The following is a 17,407-nucleotide window of genomic DNA, read 5'->3' on the forward strand; positions in this document are numbered from 1 at the left end:
GACACATTTTCACCTCCATGTTTTTCACAGATGAAATAGCCGTGCTCTGACACAAGTCAGAGCCACCAAGTAAATCTTTTTCAATAATTCATGCATCCTTAGGCATAGCTGCTTGTTCTTTATATCAGCTTATGCACTGAGCTGAGCTGGAGCTTGATTCCCAGTCCAGCTGAGACATAGAATGAATTCTCTAATAAACAATCTGAATGGGTCACAGGTCTCTTATTATTCTATGCTGCATCATAAAAATGAGCTCCTTGACTTGCAATGATGTGTTGATGACCCTAATGAAGGAGTACATCCTTTGATTTTTCCTCCTAATATCATTTTCAATAGAGACTGTAAATGTACTCAGAAATAAGGACAGACAGTACAGACATAAAAGGTGCTTGTTGTAATTGATATGTCTGTTCAAGCCAATATCTTGCTGGATCTAAAACAACCATTTAATATGATCTTGATTTAAAGGTATAAATGTTGATCCCCAGTATATACAAATAATTTATATAAATTCTCTTTGGAGGGCAGTGTATAGTACATACATGTTAAATGGGACTTAATAATACATATTGAAGGTTTATGAAAGGTTTAGGTGGTAAACCTGCTCCAAAATATAGGATCCAACAGCAAGACCTGCCTGTCATTGTAGCAAGTGCTGCTCCTTCCATGAACATTGCCAGCACCACTGTGGTTGTTATGAAGCAAAGCAGTAGCATTCTAGTCACAGCATGTTTGTTGGACTTTGAATTCAGTAAAGATTGTGTTATTGGAGTTCCATAGAATTATAAGGGGTTATTTGACCTAAATCAATCCCCTCAAAACTGAAATGTTACCTTCAGGTGGACTATATACTTGACAAAGTAATATATTCACTGGATAGCAACTACAGTAAGTGTACTTACCTTCTATGCATAGCAATGGACACAAGGATCACAACTAGTCCCCGTCCCCTTGCCCCCACCATGTGGCAGCACTCAGGCTTAATAGCTGGCTACAGCAGGCAATAATGATGGTGTTGAAAAAGTGAAAGGAAATACAAATTCCCACCCCCCCCCCCGCAATCCCTTTTATACTGAAAACTTGTTGCTTTGCCCTAAATGGGCAATAACCATGAAAGCACATACATGACACACCAAGACTGGTGTTCCTTTTTATTACTATTTAACCAGTTCCCTACCACGCTATAGCTGAAGGACGACTACAGTGCGGTTGTCTGATTCTGGGACGACGTCCATGGACATCATTCCAGAACACACCCCCGGCACCACCAGTGATCACTGTGTCCTATGGACACAGCTGATCACGTGATATGGTAAACAGCCAATCACGGCGGCCTTTTACCATGTAATCAGCTGTGTCCAATGACACAGCAGATCACTGGGTAAATAGAGTTGCCAGTTACTGAAGAAAAGAGACAGGAGGTGCCAATCTGAGTGTAATAATAATTCTGTATTTAATAGCAAAGGATTAAAAACACTCACAAAGTAAGTAATAAAACAAGCTCATCTGTGTATATGAGAGATGACTGTTCCTCAAAAAGTCCTGTAGGCGCCACCGGTGGTTGGTGCAATAGCAGCTGGGATGAGGTAGATAGTGAGAAACACTGTAGTTGTCCTTCTATTTGCCTGGTGGACCTTGGGGAAGTAGCAGCTTAAATAGAGGACACTGTCAGGTGTGGAACAACAATGCTTAATGGAGATTTAAAGACACAGTAACATGGAAAAAACGCATATCAATGTGGAACATGATCTCAAAGCACAAAACTATAAAAAATAAATAATAATAAAAAGAGAGCACTGAACCATAAAACAGAAATTTATGAAGGATATATATGTATAACGTTGTAGACATACTGTTATTAGCAATGATAATAAAAATGGTAATAAATGTAGAATTGCATATATGGTAGTATCGATAACATGAAAAAAGATGTAACAAAAAGAAACAGGATAATGAAAGTGGGGGCACTGAAAAGAGAGGGGGGGTGAAAAGTTATATGGCTATGTGCGCATGTCAGTATATGCACATCTATGTATGGGAGATGCGTTGCTAGGATAGACATTAGGGTATTATCGGAGGATTGGACAGATGATTATAATATAGTGTGTATCTTAATCTCCTCATTAAGCCCTCCTGGGGCTAGGGTGTCTACGGTGTAGATCCAGCATGTTTCACGTTGGCAGAGGTGCTTAAAATGCTCTGCCACTGAGGGTAATGGGGTAATGTGTTCCAGGACCCACACGAAGAGCCCCATGGGGGATTTGTCATGATGTTCTGTATAGTGTCTAGGGACACTGTGCTTATCAGAACCTGCTTCAATGAGGCGTTTATGCTCGTCAAAGCATTTACGGAGCGTTCTGATGGTCCTCCCTATGTAAAATAACCCACACGGGCATGTTAAACAGTAAATTACATATTTGGTGGAACAATTGTAAAATTCCTTTATGGGGTAGGTTTTCCCTTTGATGGTGAATGTTTTCTGACCATGTTGAATGAAGGAGCATGTAAAGCACAATGCCTTTTTACATTGGTACATCCTGACCAAAGGGATCAATGTAGTGCGTGGTTTGGAATTGGACATGCGTTTAATTTTCTGGTAGCTATTTTACTTTTAATGCTTCTCGCCTTCCTGTACGAGACTTTGGGACAATCAGTGATAGATGTGTGCAGGAAGGGATCCTGTAGCAATATGGACCAGTGTCTACGAAGAATGTTCTCCATTTTCTTTTATTGAGCATGAAATTGTGTAGTGAAGCGTATGGGTTGTACATTGACATCTGGGGTGGATGGGTTAGGCTTATGAGCTGATCTCTCTAAGTAATGTTGAAAAGAGTCATGTATAAGAGGAGCAGGATATCCCTTTTCTAAGAATTTTTTGGCTAAGATGTCGCTATGGCTGATGTAGTCTGCCTCTCTGGTGCAGTTGTCTCTTGACCGGCAAAATTGAATTTTTGGGATATTTTTCACCCACCGGGGGTGATGACATCTCTGAAAGTGAATATATGAGTTCCCGGCAGTGGGTTTGACATAGTTTTTTTGAGAAAATGTTATCATTGTAATGAAAAAAGGTGTAGATCAAGGAAGGCAAGGGAGTGGGGATCTACTACATAGGTGAAAGATAGTCCTAGGTGATTCTGATTGCAGCATTGTGTGAAGGAGTCGACAGTCTGGGGGGACATATCATATGATCACTATATCATCTATGTATTTTCCATAGAACCCAATATGGGAGGCAAATGGATTATTATGGGTTATATGTTAGTATTCCCAGAAACCCATGGTTAGTTTGGCATAACTAGGGGCAAAATTTGCTCCCATAGCTTTGCCATTCCTCTGTAGGAAGAACAGTCTGGGGGGGGGGGGGCATATCATATGATCACTATATCATCTATGTATTTTCCATAGAACACAATATGGGAGGCAAATGGATTATTATGGGTTATATGTTGGTATTCCCAGAAACCCATGGTTAGGTTGGCATAACTAGGGGCAAAATTTCCTCCCATAGCTGTGCCATTCTTCTGTAGGAAGAACTCTCCTTCAAATTTGAATTACTGGCTGCACTTACCTCACACTGTCACAGTGTGAGGAAAATACTGCCGAGAACCAGCAATTATCAGCAAAGGAATCCGCACTTATCATCATGGCATTGATGATCAGTGCCCAGCAGTGCCACCCACTTATGCCACCCACCTTTGCCCAGCAATGCTGCCCACCTGTACCCATCAGTGCCACCTCCTGTGCCCATCAGTGCCACCCACCTGTGCCCTGCAGTGCCACCCACCTGTGCCCATCAGTGCCACCCACTTGTGCCCTGCAGTGCCACCTAGCAGTGCCACCCACCTGTGCCCATCAGTGCCACCCATTTGTGTCCATCAGTGCCACCCATCTGTGACCTGCAGTGCCACCCACCTGTACCCAGCAGTGAAACCCATCAGTGCTTCCCATCAGTGCCCAGCAGTGCCGCCCATCAGTGCTGCCCATCAGTGCTGCCTATCAGTGCAGCATCATCAGTGCCAGCTCATCAGTGCCACCTATCAATGTTGCCTATCAGTGCCTCCTATCAGTGCCCGTCAGTGCTGCCTATCCATGCCACCTCATCAGTGCCTGCTATCAGTGCCCAGCAGTGCTGCCTATCAGTGCAGCCTCATCAACACACATCAGCGAAGGAGAAAAATTACCTGTTTGCAAAATGTTATAATAGAAACAAAGGAAAACTTTTTTTTTACATTCTTTGCTCTTTTTTTGTTTATAACAAAAAAAAATGGTGATTAAATACCACCAAAAGAAAGCTCTATTTGTGTGAAAAAAATTGTAAAAATTTCATATGGGTACAGTGTTGCATGACCGCGCAGTTGTCATTCAAAGTGCGACAGCGCTGAAAGTTGAAAATTGGCCTGGGCAGGAAGGGGGTATAAGTGCCCAGTAGGAAAGTGGTTAATTAGTACAAGGGGTGTTCAAGTCAAACCTGAACTTTTGAGTTTATACAATAAAGCTCCCGTGCTACATTTATCCCAACATTTAACTAATGCCTGGAAAGCTTCAGCATTGAAAGATTTGTCAGTTCGCCTGAACCATCCTTGGACAGCCTGTTTTACTTCATCATTGGTGCTGAAATTCTGACCTCTGAGGAAATTTTTTAGGGGTCAAAACAGGTGGAAATCACCCAGAGCAAGGCCTGGGATGTATGGGGATGTGTCAGTACCTCCCAGCCGAGGTGCTTGTGCATTGGCCTGGAGAAACAGAACGCCCTTAGTGATCAAACCAGACCGTTTTTTTCCACAGACACATATGCACATCACTCAGAACATGACAGTAATATTTACTGTTTGATAATGGCACCATGGGGTAGAAAATCTACATGAATAATACCACATTTGTCCCAAAAACACTTGCCATCACTACAGATGCAATTGTTCAAAAAATTATTGGTGGTGGTGAGTCTGCATGGTTCCACAGCTTTGATGCTTGTTTTGATCCCAGAGTGAAATAATGTGCCCAGGTTTCATCATATGTAACAATAAAATCCAGAAAATCCTGTCCTTCCCTGTCAAAATGCTCCTTCAAAGCAGTGCAGACTTCCACTCTTCTGTGCCGGTCAAAAGCAGAAAGCTTTCATGACAGGTTATGTGTCAGTTATCCAGGCTCAGGCATTCCACATGCTGAATTTTCACAGGACTGACTGCTGTGTGCTGGAAACCACCATGTCCGGGATTGTCACTGATGGATGTGTGGCCATCTTTAAAATGTTCACACCATTCAAATCTCTTACTGTGGTTGAGCGTGTCATCACTGTACTGTGTTTGAAGTCTTTTGTAGATTTCCATGGGTTTTACACCTTCATTCACAAGAAACTCATCACTACATGCTGTTCCATGCACACACTAACACTGTTGTCTGCCATCTTGATTAACGGTCTCTGGACTGGCCCGCGATACGGGCGCCGCCTATCAGTAATAGGACACACTTGCCACTTACTACTGCGTGTAATAACGCCACGCTAGAATCCCTTTTTATATCTGTAAAATTAAAAGTCCAGGTTTAACTGGAATGCCCCTCATACATTGCTTTGCATGATTGCATTACATAGTATTCTTTGATGTTAATATACTGCATAAATGAGAAGGCCTAGTTCATTGTCGCATACCTACAGCATTGCTAAGTAAACTTCATCGATAATTTATTGTGCATTTGGCTTTCAACTCAACTGGTAATCCATCACTTCAATTTAGTTATTTATGTGTATATTCACACTTTGACTAGTTTGTCTCAAAATACATACATATGTACCTACACGGTAATTTATAAAACTATTTTTTTTTAAGATACAAGATGTACAACTCGAAAGTTTCTACCTACAAAGTCCAAAGTCTTTGTTGCCTTGTCAAGCTTTCCTGGAGCTGGAAACACATGGGTGAGACACCTGATAGAGCATGCAACTGGATTCTACACTGGAAGTTATTACTTTGATGGGACCTTGTACAACAAAGGTGAATCTACTAAGACTTAGCCAGTTTACTTAAAAGGAACATGCTTGGTTGTTTTTTTTAACCAGACACTGGAGTTACATGCCTAAATTAACTTGCTGCTTTTGATTTGCTCAGGTTTCAAAGGAGAAAAAGATCACTGGAGGAGCGGCCGAACTGTGTGTGTCAAAACTCATGAAAGTGGCAAAAGAGAAATTGAAATGTATGATTCCTCCATTTTACTAATCCGCAACCCTTACAAAGCCTTGATGGCAGAATTCAACAGGAAGTGTGCTGGGCACCTGGGATATGCAACAGAGAGACACTGGAAAAGTAAAGGTGAGATTTTAATTATGCAACACACTGGAGGGAGTTTTACTAAAACTGGTGCACACAGAATATTGTGCAACTGTTCATAGCAACCAATCAGCTTCTAACTTCAGCTTGTTCAATTAAGCTTTGACAATGAAAGTAAAACCTGAAGTTAAATGTACAATACATGATACAATGAAGTCCTGTTTTCTAATGTAAGCTTATTTTAACTCTTTGATTGCTATGACATAGTACATACATCAGTAGTCAATTAAGAGTGAATACAGCCATAATGTATGCAATGTATCCTTAGTAGTCAGAAAGTAAATCCCTGAGACAGCTGCTGGTTCATGAACACTACTAAACTAAATAAACAGTTGCAATGAGCAGGCAACATTATATACATCTGAGTCTGAAAGTATCTGTTCCTTTTGATGAGCTGAGCAAAGAACATGGAAAAGAACACATGGCCAAAAAAGTATACGTATTTTTATAAATAGAAGGCTATTTAAAAGATACAAATGCCATTAAGTCCATCTCACAAAGGTACATGTCTTATTTTGATTATTTTTTTTTTATTTCTCTTAAAACAGTTCAAATTTACAAATATCAATCTTGCTTAGGTATGGGATTTTGCTTTTATTACATGTTTAATTTATTGTCTTAATTTAATCCTGCAAAGCCTTTCCTGCTTTCTTTAATAGACACCTCACTTAAACTTGTAGATATCACCAGCCTGAACCTGGCAATATTTTAAAGCTGAACTCCAGTCAGTTAATAAACTAGTGTCCCTTCCCGCTCCTCAATACACAACAATAGTTGCTCACAAACCTGCAATAGTTATAGTTAGTTTTGTACGTTTTTCAATAGCTATATACAGTATATACAAATAGATACAAAATAAAAATTAATAAAGTTATAAACAATAAAACAATCGTTGTTCATTCGTCTAGGTGAAATGTCTTAATCCATGCTCCTCATACAGCCAGTACTCTCCACCTGTCTCAGACATTCCCAGTATGTGCCAGAAAAAAAACTTACACTATTGGAAGGAGTGTCAGACCTAATGATAAAAGAGTCCAAATTAATTTGTTAGTTCATACTAAGAAACAGCCAACCTATTTTGGGGGTCAGAAGAAAAGGCCCCTTTATCAGGACTTCAATTAAGATAAAAATTTTGAATAGACTCAAAATAGAGCTTTCCTGTGTGAATCTATGTGGGGGAGCTAATTGCTGGACTGGGAGAATTAAGCCTGGTACACACAGATAGTCTAGTTTTCATTCAACCCAGCGGGCTGAAAGAAAGAAACTGAGGAGCTCAGTGTACTGTAGATAGTATAGCTATTGTGTTCTGCCCTCTCCCCCGGCAGAACACTCCGGTCAGCGCTCGCAGCCAATGGCTGCAAGTGCTGATTGGATGCCAATCAGCTGCTGGTTTTTCAGCATGTCCGTTTTTAGAAGCCAGATGTTCTGTTGAACAGGCTGCTGTACACATTGGCCGAATGTTGACTGGTTTCTGTTGAACTAGCCGATGCCGGATGATATTCAGCCCGTATGTACCAGTACCTGCATGAGCAATGAAGATTCCCAGTATATGGGAGCAGGCCCTCAACTTCCCCATGTACAGTGCAGGTGCTTCTTAATATTTTCAGCTGAATAGAGTTCAGTTAAAAAAAAAGAACATACAGTATGGTGCAACATTTTTGAATTGACATTTACAGAAAATACCTACAAAAGTGATAACTCAATGGTAAATTCAGCTGATCTGAATCAGACTGTATCTCAAATATAAACCTCAAACATATAAACCTATCCCCTGAAAGCATATAAGTCTTACTTTCAGCCTTGAAAGTGTAATAAATGATAATACCTCAATATACTCACCCTATAGCCAAAGCAAACAAGTGCTAAACTAAATAAACTGCATTAAAGGCATAAATCAATTGAATCAAATACATATAATAATATAAATGCAGTGTCCAAAAATTAATAATATAAACGCAGTGTCCAAAAATAAATATTATAAACGCAGTGTCCAAAATACCAAGTGTCCAAAAATATTAAAGTCACACACTAAAGATGCAAATCCAAGTCCTTTCTGCAGACACTTTCCCAAAAAGACTCCAAACTCCAAAAGTGATCCTCAAAAAAAAAAAGGAAACTGAAATAGTGTATTATCCTTAAAACAATAATGTACAATCATATACAACATAAGTGTCACTCCACATCAAACGTGACCATATATGTGACTCAAGTGCTCGATGTGAAAAAACGTGCTAGTGAAACACTCTGGTGATCAAATCAAAAAATCAAAGTGCTAGTAGTAGCGCACACGTCTATAGCGTAATGACTGAATACCCGTACCAGATGGCAAAAGAAACAGCACTTTAATACCACTAAGGGTATACAACATAAAAGGAAAGCTAATCCAGCCTGGATATGTTCAATGAGATGTCCTCATAGCCTCATGGATAATGCTCCTAGCTGTCATCAGGACCTTGAGCAAGATTACTCCATAGTATTCATAGTACCCATCATATATAAAAAGGATATATAGTGTAATTCCGTATGGTATAAATAAATAACACTTTATTATTCTCTTACTTTTAAAAACAGAGAAATTGCACCACAGCTCTCACAACTCAAACTTCTTGCAGAGCTCAGCAGCTATCAGAAGCGTCTGGATGTGATTTCTTATCTCCAAACTTTAATGCAGAGTCTCCGCAGTAGACCCGAGCATCTGGATAAGATCTCTTAATCCAAAAACCCAATGCAGAGTCTTAAGAGCTAGCAGAATCGTCTGGATAAGATAACACTACATGCCAAACCTCTTGCAGAGTCTCAGCAGCTAGCAGAAGCGTCTGGGTCAGATTTTCCATTTTCCAAAATGGCCGATTTGCCAATTCGGGTCCCTCCGTTGTGTCTGACGTCACTTCCTTAAAGTTTATATTATTAATTTTTGGACACTGCGTTTATATTATTATATGTACTTGATTCAATTGATTTATACCTTTATGCATAGTTTATTTAGTTTAGCACTTGTTTGCTTTGGCTATAGGGTGAGCATATTGAGGTATTATCAAATTCAGCTGATCAGCACAGTAATCCTTTAAGTACACTGAAAAATCCTGTTTCAATTGTACGAAAGAAGAAAATATTGTATGACTATGGAAATACTGCTTGTTTTTGAAAGCTGAGCCTTTTATGACCTATATAAACAACAAATGGCACAGGTTTACCAGACAATATAAGCTTTGTAGTTGGCTGTCAGCTGCTGAAAACAGGTAGATTAGCCCTACCTGGTTCTCTAACTAATAATTATTAATAAAACTACAAAAAACCAAACTGTTCCTATATTGTCTATGTGAAAATGTATTCAACATGCCAATTGCAATAGCCTTCTTGTTTTCATTTCATACTTTATTTTAGACCCAGTTATATCATCATTGGGTAGCTATGCTTCTCACTTAGCTTCTTGAAAAAATCACAGCACCCTGCCTCAGTACTCAATAGCACTTTTGTTTCTGTTTTCACTCATTTTCACCACAAAACTCATTTTTTTATCCTTACCTGGGAAGCGCATAGTGTGAACTGACTTCTTAAACTATACTAAGCACGCTCTAAACCATGCATGGATGGGGGTTTGCTGTGAAGACCATAGTAGCAGTAGAAGCCTACTATTTTTAAACCTTGATACAGAATTCTATAAATACAAGCATGCTAAAGAATTTTTTTAAATAGTAAAAAGTAACTGTATTTTCCAAATGCAAAGAATATAAGAACACAGCTTGAGCCTGTGCAGAATGTAAAGGTAGAAAAGAGTAAAAAAGGACAAGAAATAAACAAACAGGATATCCAACACGCATGCAGAACTGAACTCATGTTTTCACTTTCCAATTTGCATAACCAACAAAAGTAAATTACTTGTATTTATAATTATTTAAATGTCACAGTCTGATGCAGGAGCATGACTTACAGCTATGGATGAATCACCTCCTAATTGACAGCAGGATGCAGAATGCTTAAAGAATCTTGATATTTGTTTGAAGCTTTCAGCTGAACAGTATACTATATACACAAAATCTATCTATTTACAGTATCTAGATAAATAGATAGATAGTATACAGTATATGCAGATTTTTATTTTTTTTTTTATTAAAAAAACAGAAGCCAACCCCTCATCTATATCTCCAAACAACCCACCACCATCTTCATAGCTCATGTGACTAATGATAAATAAACCTGAATTTAAATTTCCCTAAATTTTTTTTCAAAATCGAGAGATTTGGTTGAAATTTTAGTGAAGTGTTTTGGAGACAACGGGGAAGGCAAATATTTAGTAGGTTTTTTTAGAGTGCAGTGGGCTCTGAAAGGCTCCTTTCAACTGTCGTGGGCCCATTAATGCCCCAAGGACTCCCCCTATTTTATTTAAAAAACAAATGTGATAGTAGAAAAAAGTAAGATAAAAATTTTAAAGTGACATTACACAAGTGATAAATAAAATAGAATTTACATTTTCCCTAAATTTTGTTAAAAATCTAGAGATTTGGTTGAAATTTTGGTGTAGTGTATTGGAGACAATGGGTAAGGAGATATATAGTTTGTTTGTTTTTTAGAATGCAGTGGGCTCTGAAAGGCCTAGGAGATGCTCCTTTTAACTGTCCTGGGCTCATTAATGTGCCAAGGATTCCTCCTATTTTATTTTTAAAAAATGTGACGGTAGAAAAAAGTAAGATAACAGTTTGAAAGTTACATTACACAAATAATGATCAAAAACAAAGAGGGAGAAAAACAAACACAAAGAACACTATTTGACATAAGCAAAATATAAAATTGATCTTTTTAAAGAAAAATTGTCAAAATTTACTCACTCGTGAGCTGTAGTTTACACCCTGGATGTGTCTTTGTAAGAAGCAAGGTAGCAGCTCCCCTGAAGGGAATGGCTGGGTCATAGGTGACAGACTAGAGCAGAGCTTTTGTGCTCTAATTATGTAGAGGTGAATTGTATATCAACTGAACTGTTCATATATGACAAAGATAAAAGAAAGAGTTGGTTTAGTAATGCCAATAAACAGTCATGAAAATCTAGCTCTGCCAGAAATAATTTTCTTTGTCTTTCATTTTTTTCCAGAATGGCCAGAATTTGTTAATAGCTATGCATCCTGGTGGACCTCTCATGCATTGGATTGGCTTCAATATGGAAAGAAACTATTGGTGGTGCACTATGAAGACTTGAAGAAGGACCTTATTGGAAAGTTAAGGGAAATGGTGGCTTTTCTCAACCTACCAATAAATGAGGATCGTTTCCTTTGTGTGGAGAACAACAAGGATGGGAACTTCAAACGGCTAGGCTCCAGCCAAACAGTCTTGGATCCTTTCACAAGAGAGATGAAGAATTTAATCAATGGATATATCAGGACGGTAGATAAAGCCCTCAGATCCAGGAACTTTACAGGCTTACCAGAAGAATATATGCCAAGATGATATCTGGAGAACACGTTTTTCAAAATGTATTATGTTTCTAGCCACTGCAAAACCTCTCCACTGTTCTTTGTGCTTCAGAAAAACGTAATGTTTAAAATAGAATCAAAGTAAAGAATAGTAGAGAGCAAACTGTAGACCAAGGCTGAAGCTTTTAGCAAATTTTCTATAGGTGTTCCTCATTTCTACCTATTGCTGGGAGTTGGACAGTTGTATACTGTGTCTTCTGGAACTGGTTCCTTTGTTAATTTGTGCTGCCTTCTAGCAATACTTTTCAGAAGTAGTTTCAAATGTGGCAGTGCCTGAATCTGAAATCTGTCATGATTTCATTTTCTGTAAACAAAAACAAAAAAAATGAATAAAGGTGGAAGCAGACATGGGCATATTTTCATTAAACATGTCAAGTGTTTGTGTGTGTGTGTGTGTGTGTGTGTGTGTGTGTGTGTGTGTGTGTGTTTGTGTGAGTGTATGTGTGTATATACTATACATACAATTATATATTTTGTTTCCTAAAAAATTGAGTTGAAGGTCACAACTGAGAGATTAAAAAAAATGTACTCTATTCACGACTGGCTGACATATATGCAATAGAAGGCATGTAGTGCAAAAAGGTAGAAAAAAGAATAATGTTAGCAAGAAAGGAAAAATTGCTTAGACGTTTCCAAGACATAAAATCACATTTGCACATATTTTATTACCACTGCAGGTTTATAAGATAAGGTATTATTCAGTTGGTTCAAATATAATGAGTTGTTACATTATCTTGTTGCTACTGGAACATAAAAAAAAATATACATTTTGGCTAGAACTCCAGAACAGAGTGAACGTTGAACTTTATTTTAGTAGTTTTAAAGCAATAGATAAAAGGTAGAACATTAAACAGTGGCATCACAATGGCAAATAAGGTATATATTCAAGAGATATTAGCTTCTATGCTGTGCAACAATACAGGTTGAGACACCAAAAAGAGAAACATGTCAGTTGTCTTTAAAACATAAATGTTCCACCTGTGTGTTAAAACTTTAAACTTGTCTCTTTGTGATGCTCAGTCGTTCACACTTCATAATTTTATCTTCTATTTGAGAAAGAAAAACTGTGTTTTCATAGCATTTTTTTTAAATACAACCTGTAAAGGTAGTGTCACTTAATTTTGGCACAGCTGCTGCCATGTTGCTGAAGATGTCTTAGCACCTATTCTATGTTTACATTAACCATTAGTAAAATGGCCACGTTCCCAAGTCATTGTTAGGAAGGGATAGCCATACCAGCTACTGAGAGAAATTTCTATCTCTAATTATGAAATAATAATATGTAAATAACCGTATGCCATAGCTTGGCCACAGATCTGCTTTAAGATTACTTTCATATATTTACAGTTTCAAGCCTAACTCCAAGTTTCTAATGACTTTAAATAGTTTGCTTGGACAATGATGGTCCAAACAAACTGTTTGCAACAGATGCACCCTCTTTGAGCATGTACAAACTGTATGTAGCATCATATACATACAGTATACAGCATTGTGTTTTGGCAGCAGAATTGAGACTTCCCATCCTGCTCCCACAACTAAATTGAGTTGGGTAGAACATTGCTCAAGCATTCACAGGAAGCCTTGTATTTCATCAGTGAATATAAAGCTTTCTCTGAGGTGGATATCATAATATCATCTGCCTAGTTCTCCATCTTAGCCAAAGAGTGGGTCATTCTGGTAATGCATTGCCAGTCCTGGCTCCCTTGAGGACCTGACACTGCAGCCTTGATCGTTGTCCCCTGTTTGAGTCCCAACATTCTTCAGTCTTCCTTTGACACTATCTGACCTGCCTGAAGCCTTAGCAGGCTCTGAGTCTTCAGCTACAAAAATTCTATCTAACAAAGAGTCTCACAATTCCTTACAGGATGAGGTTGTCCCTGAGGAGTCACAAGCAGCTGTCATAACTCCTAAGCTGAGAGAGACAATTTCAGCTGTTTTTGATGTGCTGCTTGCCAACCATAAAATGGAAGAGAAGCCTGTAGCTTCTGCAAATGCTGCTACTAGTCTAGGTTCCCTACAAGACCCTAAGACTACTAAAACTGTTCTTACACACAAGTTATTCTTAGACATTTTCTATGCTGACTGGAAATTCCCAAACATTTTGCAATCCAGCACCCATTTGTGGAGGCTTTTATTTAAAATTGGGCTGTTCCTACATTGATCCAGCTGAGAGTGCACCAGTATTTAAGGATCCCATAGCTATACATTAGGAAACACTCTTCAAAAAACGTGTTTATTGTAGCAGGCTCTGTCTGCCATGGCAGTAATATTAGTCTTTCAAACATTAGGGGAATGAACTAAACACATGGAATAGGATCAAGCCTTGCTTCACACTAATCCACTATTTTTAGAACGATTATAGTTTATGCTGACAGCTCTGAAATAGCATGTAGATGGGTTGGTAAATGTCTCTGGTCTTATTTCTTGAATGGATCTCCTATCATTTACCATGTGAAGAACTCTTTAAAATAAATGGGCTGCTGAGAAAGTACTGTATGTAAATTGTGTTTACTGTACATGTCCTTTGAGGTACAATGTCTCTTCAAAGCTGCATTGGACAGTTTCATCAAAGATATTACTGTATGTAAGAGTACTCATCTACCCTAAAAGAAGAAGCCTAGGCTTCAATCTGGGAAAATTCCTTCTTTTTCATTACCCCAGGTAAATCTCTAAGGCAAAGCTAAATCAGTAGCCCCGTTTTACAGAAAAATCTTGACTCCTAAAGCAGGACAAAGCTCCTAACACACAAGTCTTTTCAGCATGAAGAGGCATCCCCACATTCCAAAGTGGGAGTTCTACTAGCCTTTGCTGACATCTGTACAGACAGCACAAGACTAGAAATGTCAATCTCCTGGGTACCCCACAGTTGTTACTTTTTCCTTCTACTGACCTCCATATCACTGCTGTTTTCTGTAATAAGTGATGTTCAGCAGAAGAAACCAATGAGAGCCTACCAGGAGAATTATACTCTTTGAAGTATCAGTTTTGTTGCCAAATTGAGGATGATTTTCACTTAACTGAGTAGCAAGGCAGCACAGGCAGTGGGAAAGTTAGGTTTATGAGCAAGTGAGTAGACACTTTATGGGGAAAAGTGCTGTGAATGTTACTTGGGCTTTTTTTTAAGCCTTTGACACATTAGCTAATAAAATATGAACTGGATAGATAACTGGCTTAAGGACTACATATAGAGAATATAAAAATTCATACTCTGGTCTACAGTTATAGGTGCATTGCAAAGTTTAGACTTGGAAACTCTATTCTTTAAGGTGTTTAGAAATTATTTTGAGTTTGGAATAAAACATTCTTTTTTGTGTGTTTACAAGTTGACCTAAAACAACTGTATAACTAGGCAATTTTGGATAAAATTAAGTTTAACCACTTCAGTGTCCACACCTGTAAACCCCCTATGAACTAGAACAATTTTTCCATTTCTGCTATGGGCCTATTGATTTGGCATTTACTTTGTCATTACCTAAGATAACAAAGTAATTCATGTACCTTTTTTTTTCATCAGGACCATTGGTATTTAATCTGTGGCCCTTGCTCACCTGTATGCAGCCCTGGGGGCACTGTTCCTGCCTCCCACAGACACCACTGATAGAGCATTATCCCTTCTACTGATACCAATGGAGCCCTATACCTTCCACTGACATCAATGATGGGGCATTTTTTCTTCCACTTACACCAATAATGGAGAAATATTCCTCCCAATGACACCAGCGATGGGACACTGATCCTCCCACTGACACCAATGACTATTCCTCCTCCTACTGCCCACAGATGCTGTATAACTTTGTTTACTCCCACTGACCACTAAGCCTGAGACATTGTTACTGACACTGGGGCATTTAGCTGGCCACAGTGCGACCTCCAAAAGTCTGATAGACAGTAAACTGGCCCTTTGTTTAGAAAGTTTGGAGACCCCTGTTTAGGACGAACAAGGCTTTTCTTTGGTGGTAGTGTCTTGAAAAAAAGAAGTAATTTTTTTTTAATACAAAAACATCAACAAAAGAAAAGGTGGAGCAACAGCAAGGCCAAAGGACTACTACATACACCGTGTGCAGTTTGATAAAGGCTTATAGTCTCATACCAACATGCAAACCAGTCTACAGTTTATGACATTAATAAGATACTCTCATGTATTAAAAGAGGCAGACACTTAAGAGCTTAGGTCATCCAAAACTGAAATATCCACCAAGGCACCAGGCAAAGGCAGTTGCGAACCCCCAAAACCACCAGGTGAACATGAACAGAGTTGGGAATTATGGCTTGGAGATCCTGCTGTTGGAGTATAGCAGTCACATAAGAAGCCTGGGACTAACTCGGGCAACCAAGCTCCACCTACAGTACATATAAAAAAACTTTTGAGTGGACTGATCCTTTAAGAAAGACAGCATTTTTGTCTCTATTGAAGGCTTATGTATGGCTTCATTTTGAATATGCAGTTCGATTTTATGTGGATTACTCCAGAAAAAGGCCTAAGATTCAGGAGCTCAGAGAAGGTCAGCTAAATGAACAAGGGGCATGCATGACCTCATCTGTGTGAATTTAACTGAACTAAATTGTATTCATGTTTTACAAGATGATATGTATAATGATTAATTTCACAGGCTCTGCGGCTACATTTCCATGTGCCGGTCTGGCTCATTGTACTTCGGCAAATACGTCAGGAAAGAAAATTAATCACCTTACTCTGGGCTTTAGCAACTTTACTTGTTTACTGAATAGCATTAGGGGTCACCTTTGTGCTGAAAAGTGCTTTTTTGCTTTAAAAAAACAGTTTCGGGTCACAACATAACAGAGGTGACACCTGCTGCTATTCAGCAAACTAGAAAATTTTCTGCAGCAGAGTGCAGTGATTTTTCTTTTCTAAATCCATTTACCACGGTGAATAAAAGGAGTATATGGTCACCTTGTATTAGTGTATAAATTGCTCCTCATAAAAAAAATACTAACTCCAGCTAAAATGTTTTTAAGTTTAGGAACAATGTGAAAAGGATGAGAACCTCTTTCAGCTTTTATTGCTTATTGTATAACCATTGTGGAGATTTTTCCATTAATTTCTGTTTGGTTACCTAGGCAGGAAGTCAGAAATAAACCCAGGTCATAGGTTACAACCCTTCTCCATGAAAGACTATACCAAAAATTGAATTTTGGCTGGAGTTGGGTTACAAAGTCACCACACAAGTCCCTAAGGCATGTGACTGGAAGATACTTTTTTCTATGTTCTTGGAAATCCCCCATAAGGCTTCAGTTTAGTGTTCCGACCATCAAGCACACCCTTCCATTCATAGATTGTATTTCAGTCATATAAGGTGTAGTATGGCTTCTAAGATGGGAGCAGCTGGGCAGAAAGGACAGGCATAATCACACTGCCTTAATGAGAACCTGTAACACTCTATTAGTTCTATTAACCCCCACCCTACTGGAAGATTATGGCAGCCCCTCCCCCCCCTCTGGGGGCATGGATGGAGAAGAATTTCAACTAATAGAAGTGGCATCAGCACATAAAACGTTTTCTAATGACTGTAAGTTATGTCCCGTGTGTTGATTTTTATGGGGGGGGGGTTGGCTGTACTTAGGCTTTAAGTGGGAGTAAATTAGTAACTTGTTGGATGT

General features: G+C 38.7%; 1 protein-coding gene across 2 annotated transcripts in view; it reads left to right on the forward strand.

Moving 5' to 3' along the window:
- WSCD1 (WSC domain sialate O sulfotransferase 1) overlaps nt 1–12,134 on the forward strand; it is a 267,943-nt gene extending 255,809 nt beyond the window's left edge. For both annotated transcript variants that reach the window (XM_089683784.1, XM_089683785.1), the window contains exons 7-9: nt 5,826–5,990; nt 6,105–6,305; nt 11,410–12,134. In XM_089683784.1, the coding sequence (XP_089539910.1) occupies nt 5,826–5,990; nt 6,105–6,305; nt 11,410–11,762 (719 nt within the window). In that variant the 3' untranslated portion in view covers nt 11,763–12,134. The remainder of the gene's footprint in view (nt 1–5,825; nt 5,991–6,104; nt 6,306–11,409) is intronic.
- Nucleotides 12,135–17,407: the final 5,273 nt, after the last annotated feature.

This window comes from Staurois parvus, unplaced genomic scaffold (genome assembly GCF_062004578.1).
Source record: "Staurois parvus isolate SC_StPar_1 unplaced genomic scaffold, SC_StPar_1.0 ptg000321l, whole genome shotgun sequence".
Classification (NCBI taxonomy): Eukaryota; Metazoa; Chordata; class Amphibia; order Anura; family Ranidae; genus Staurois; species Staurois parvus.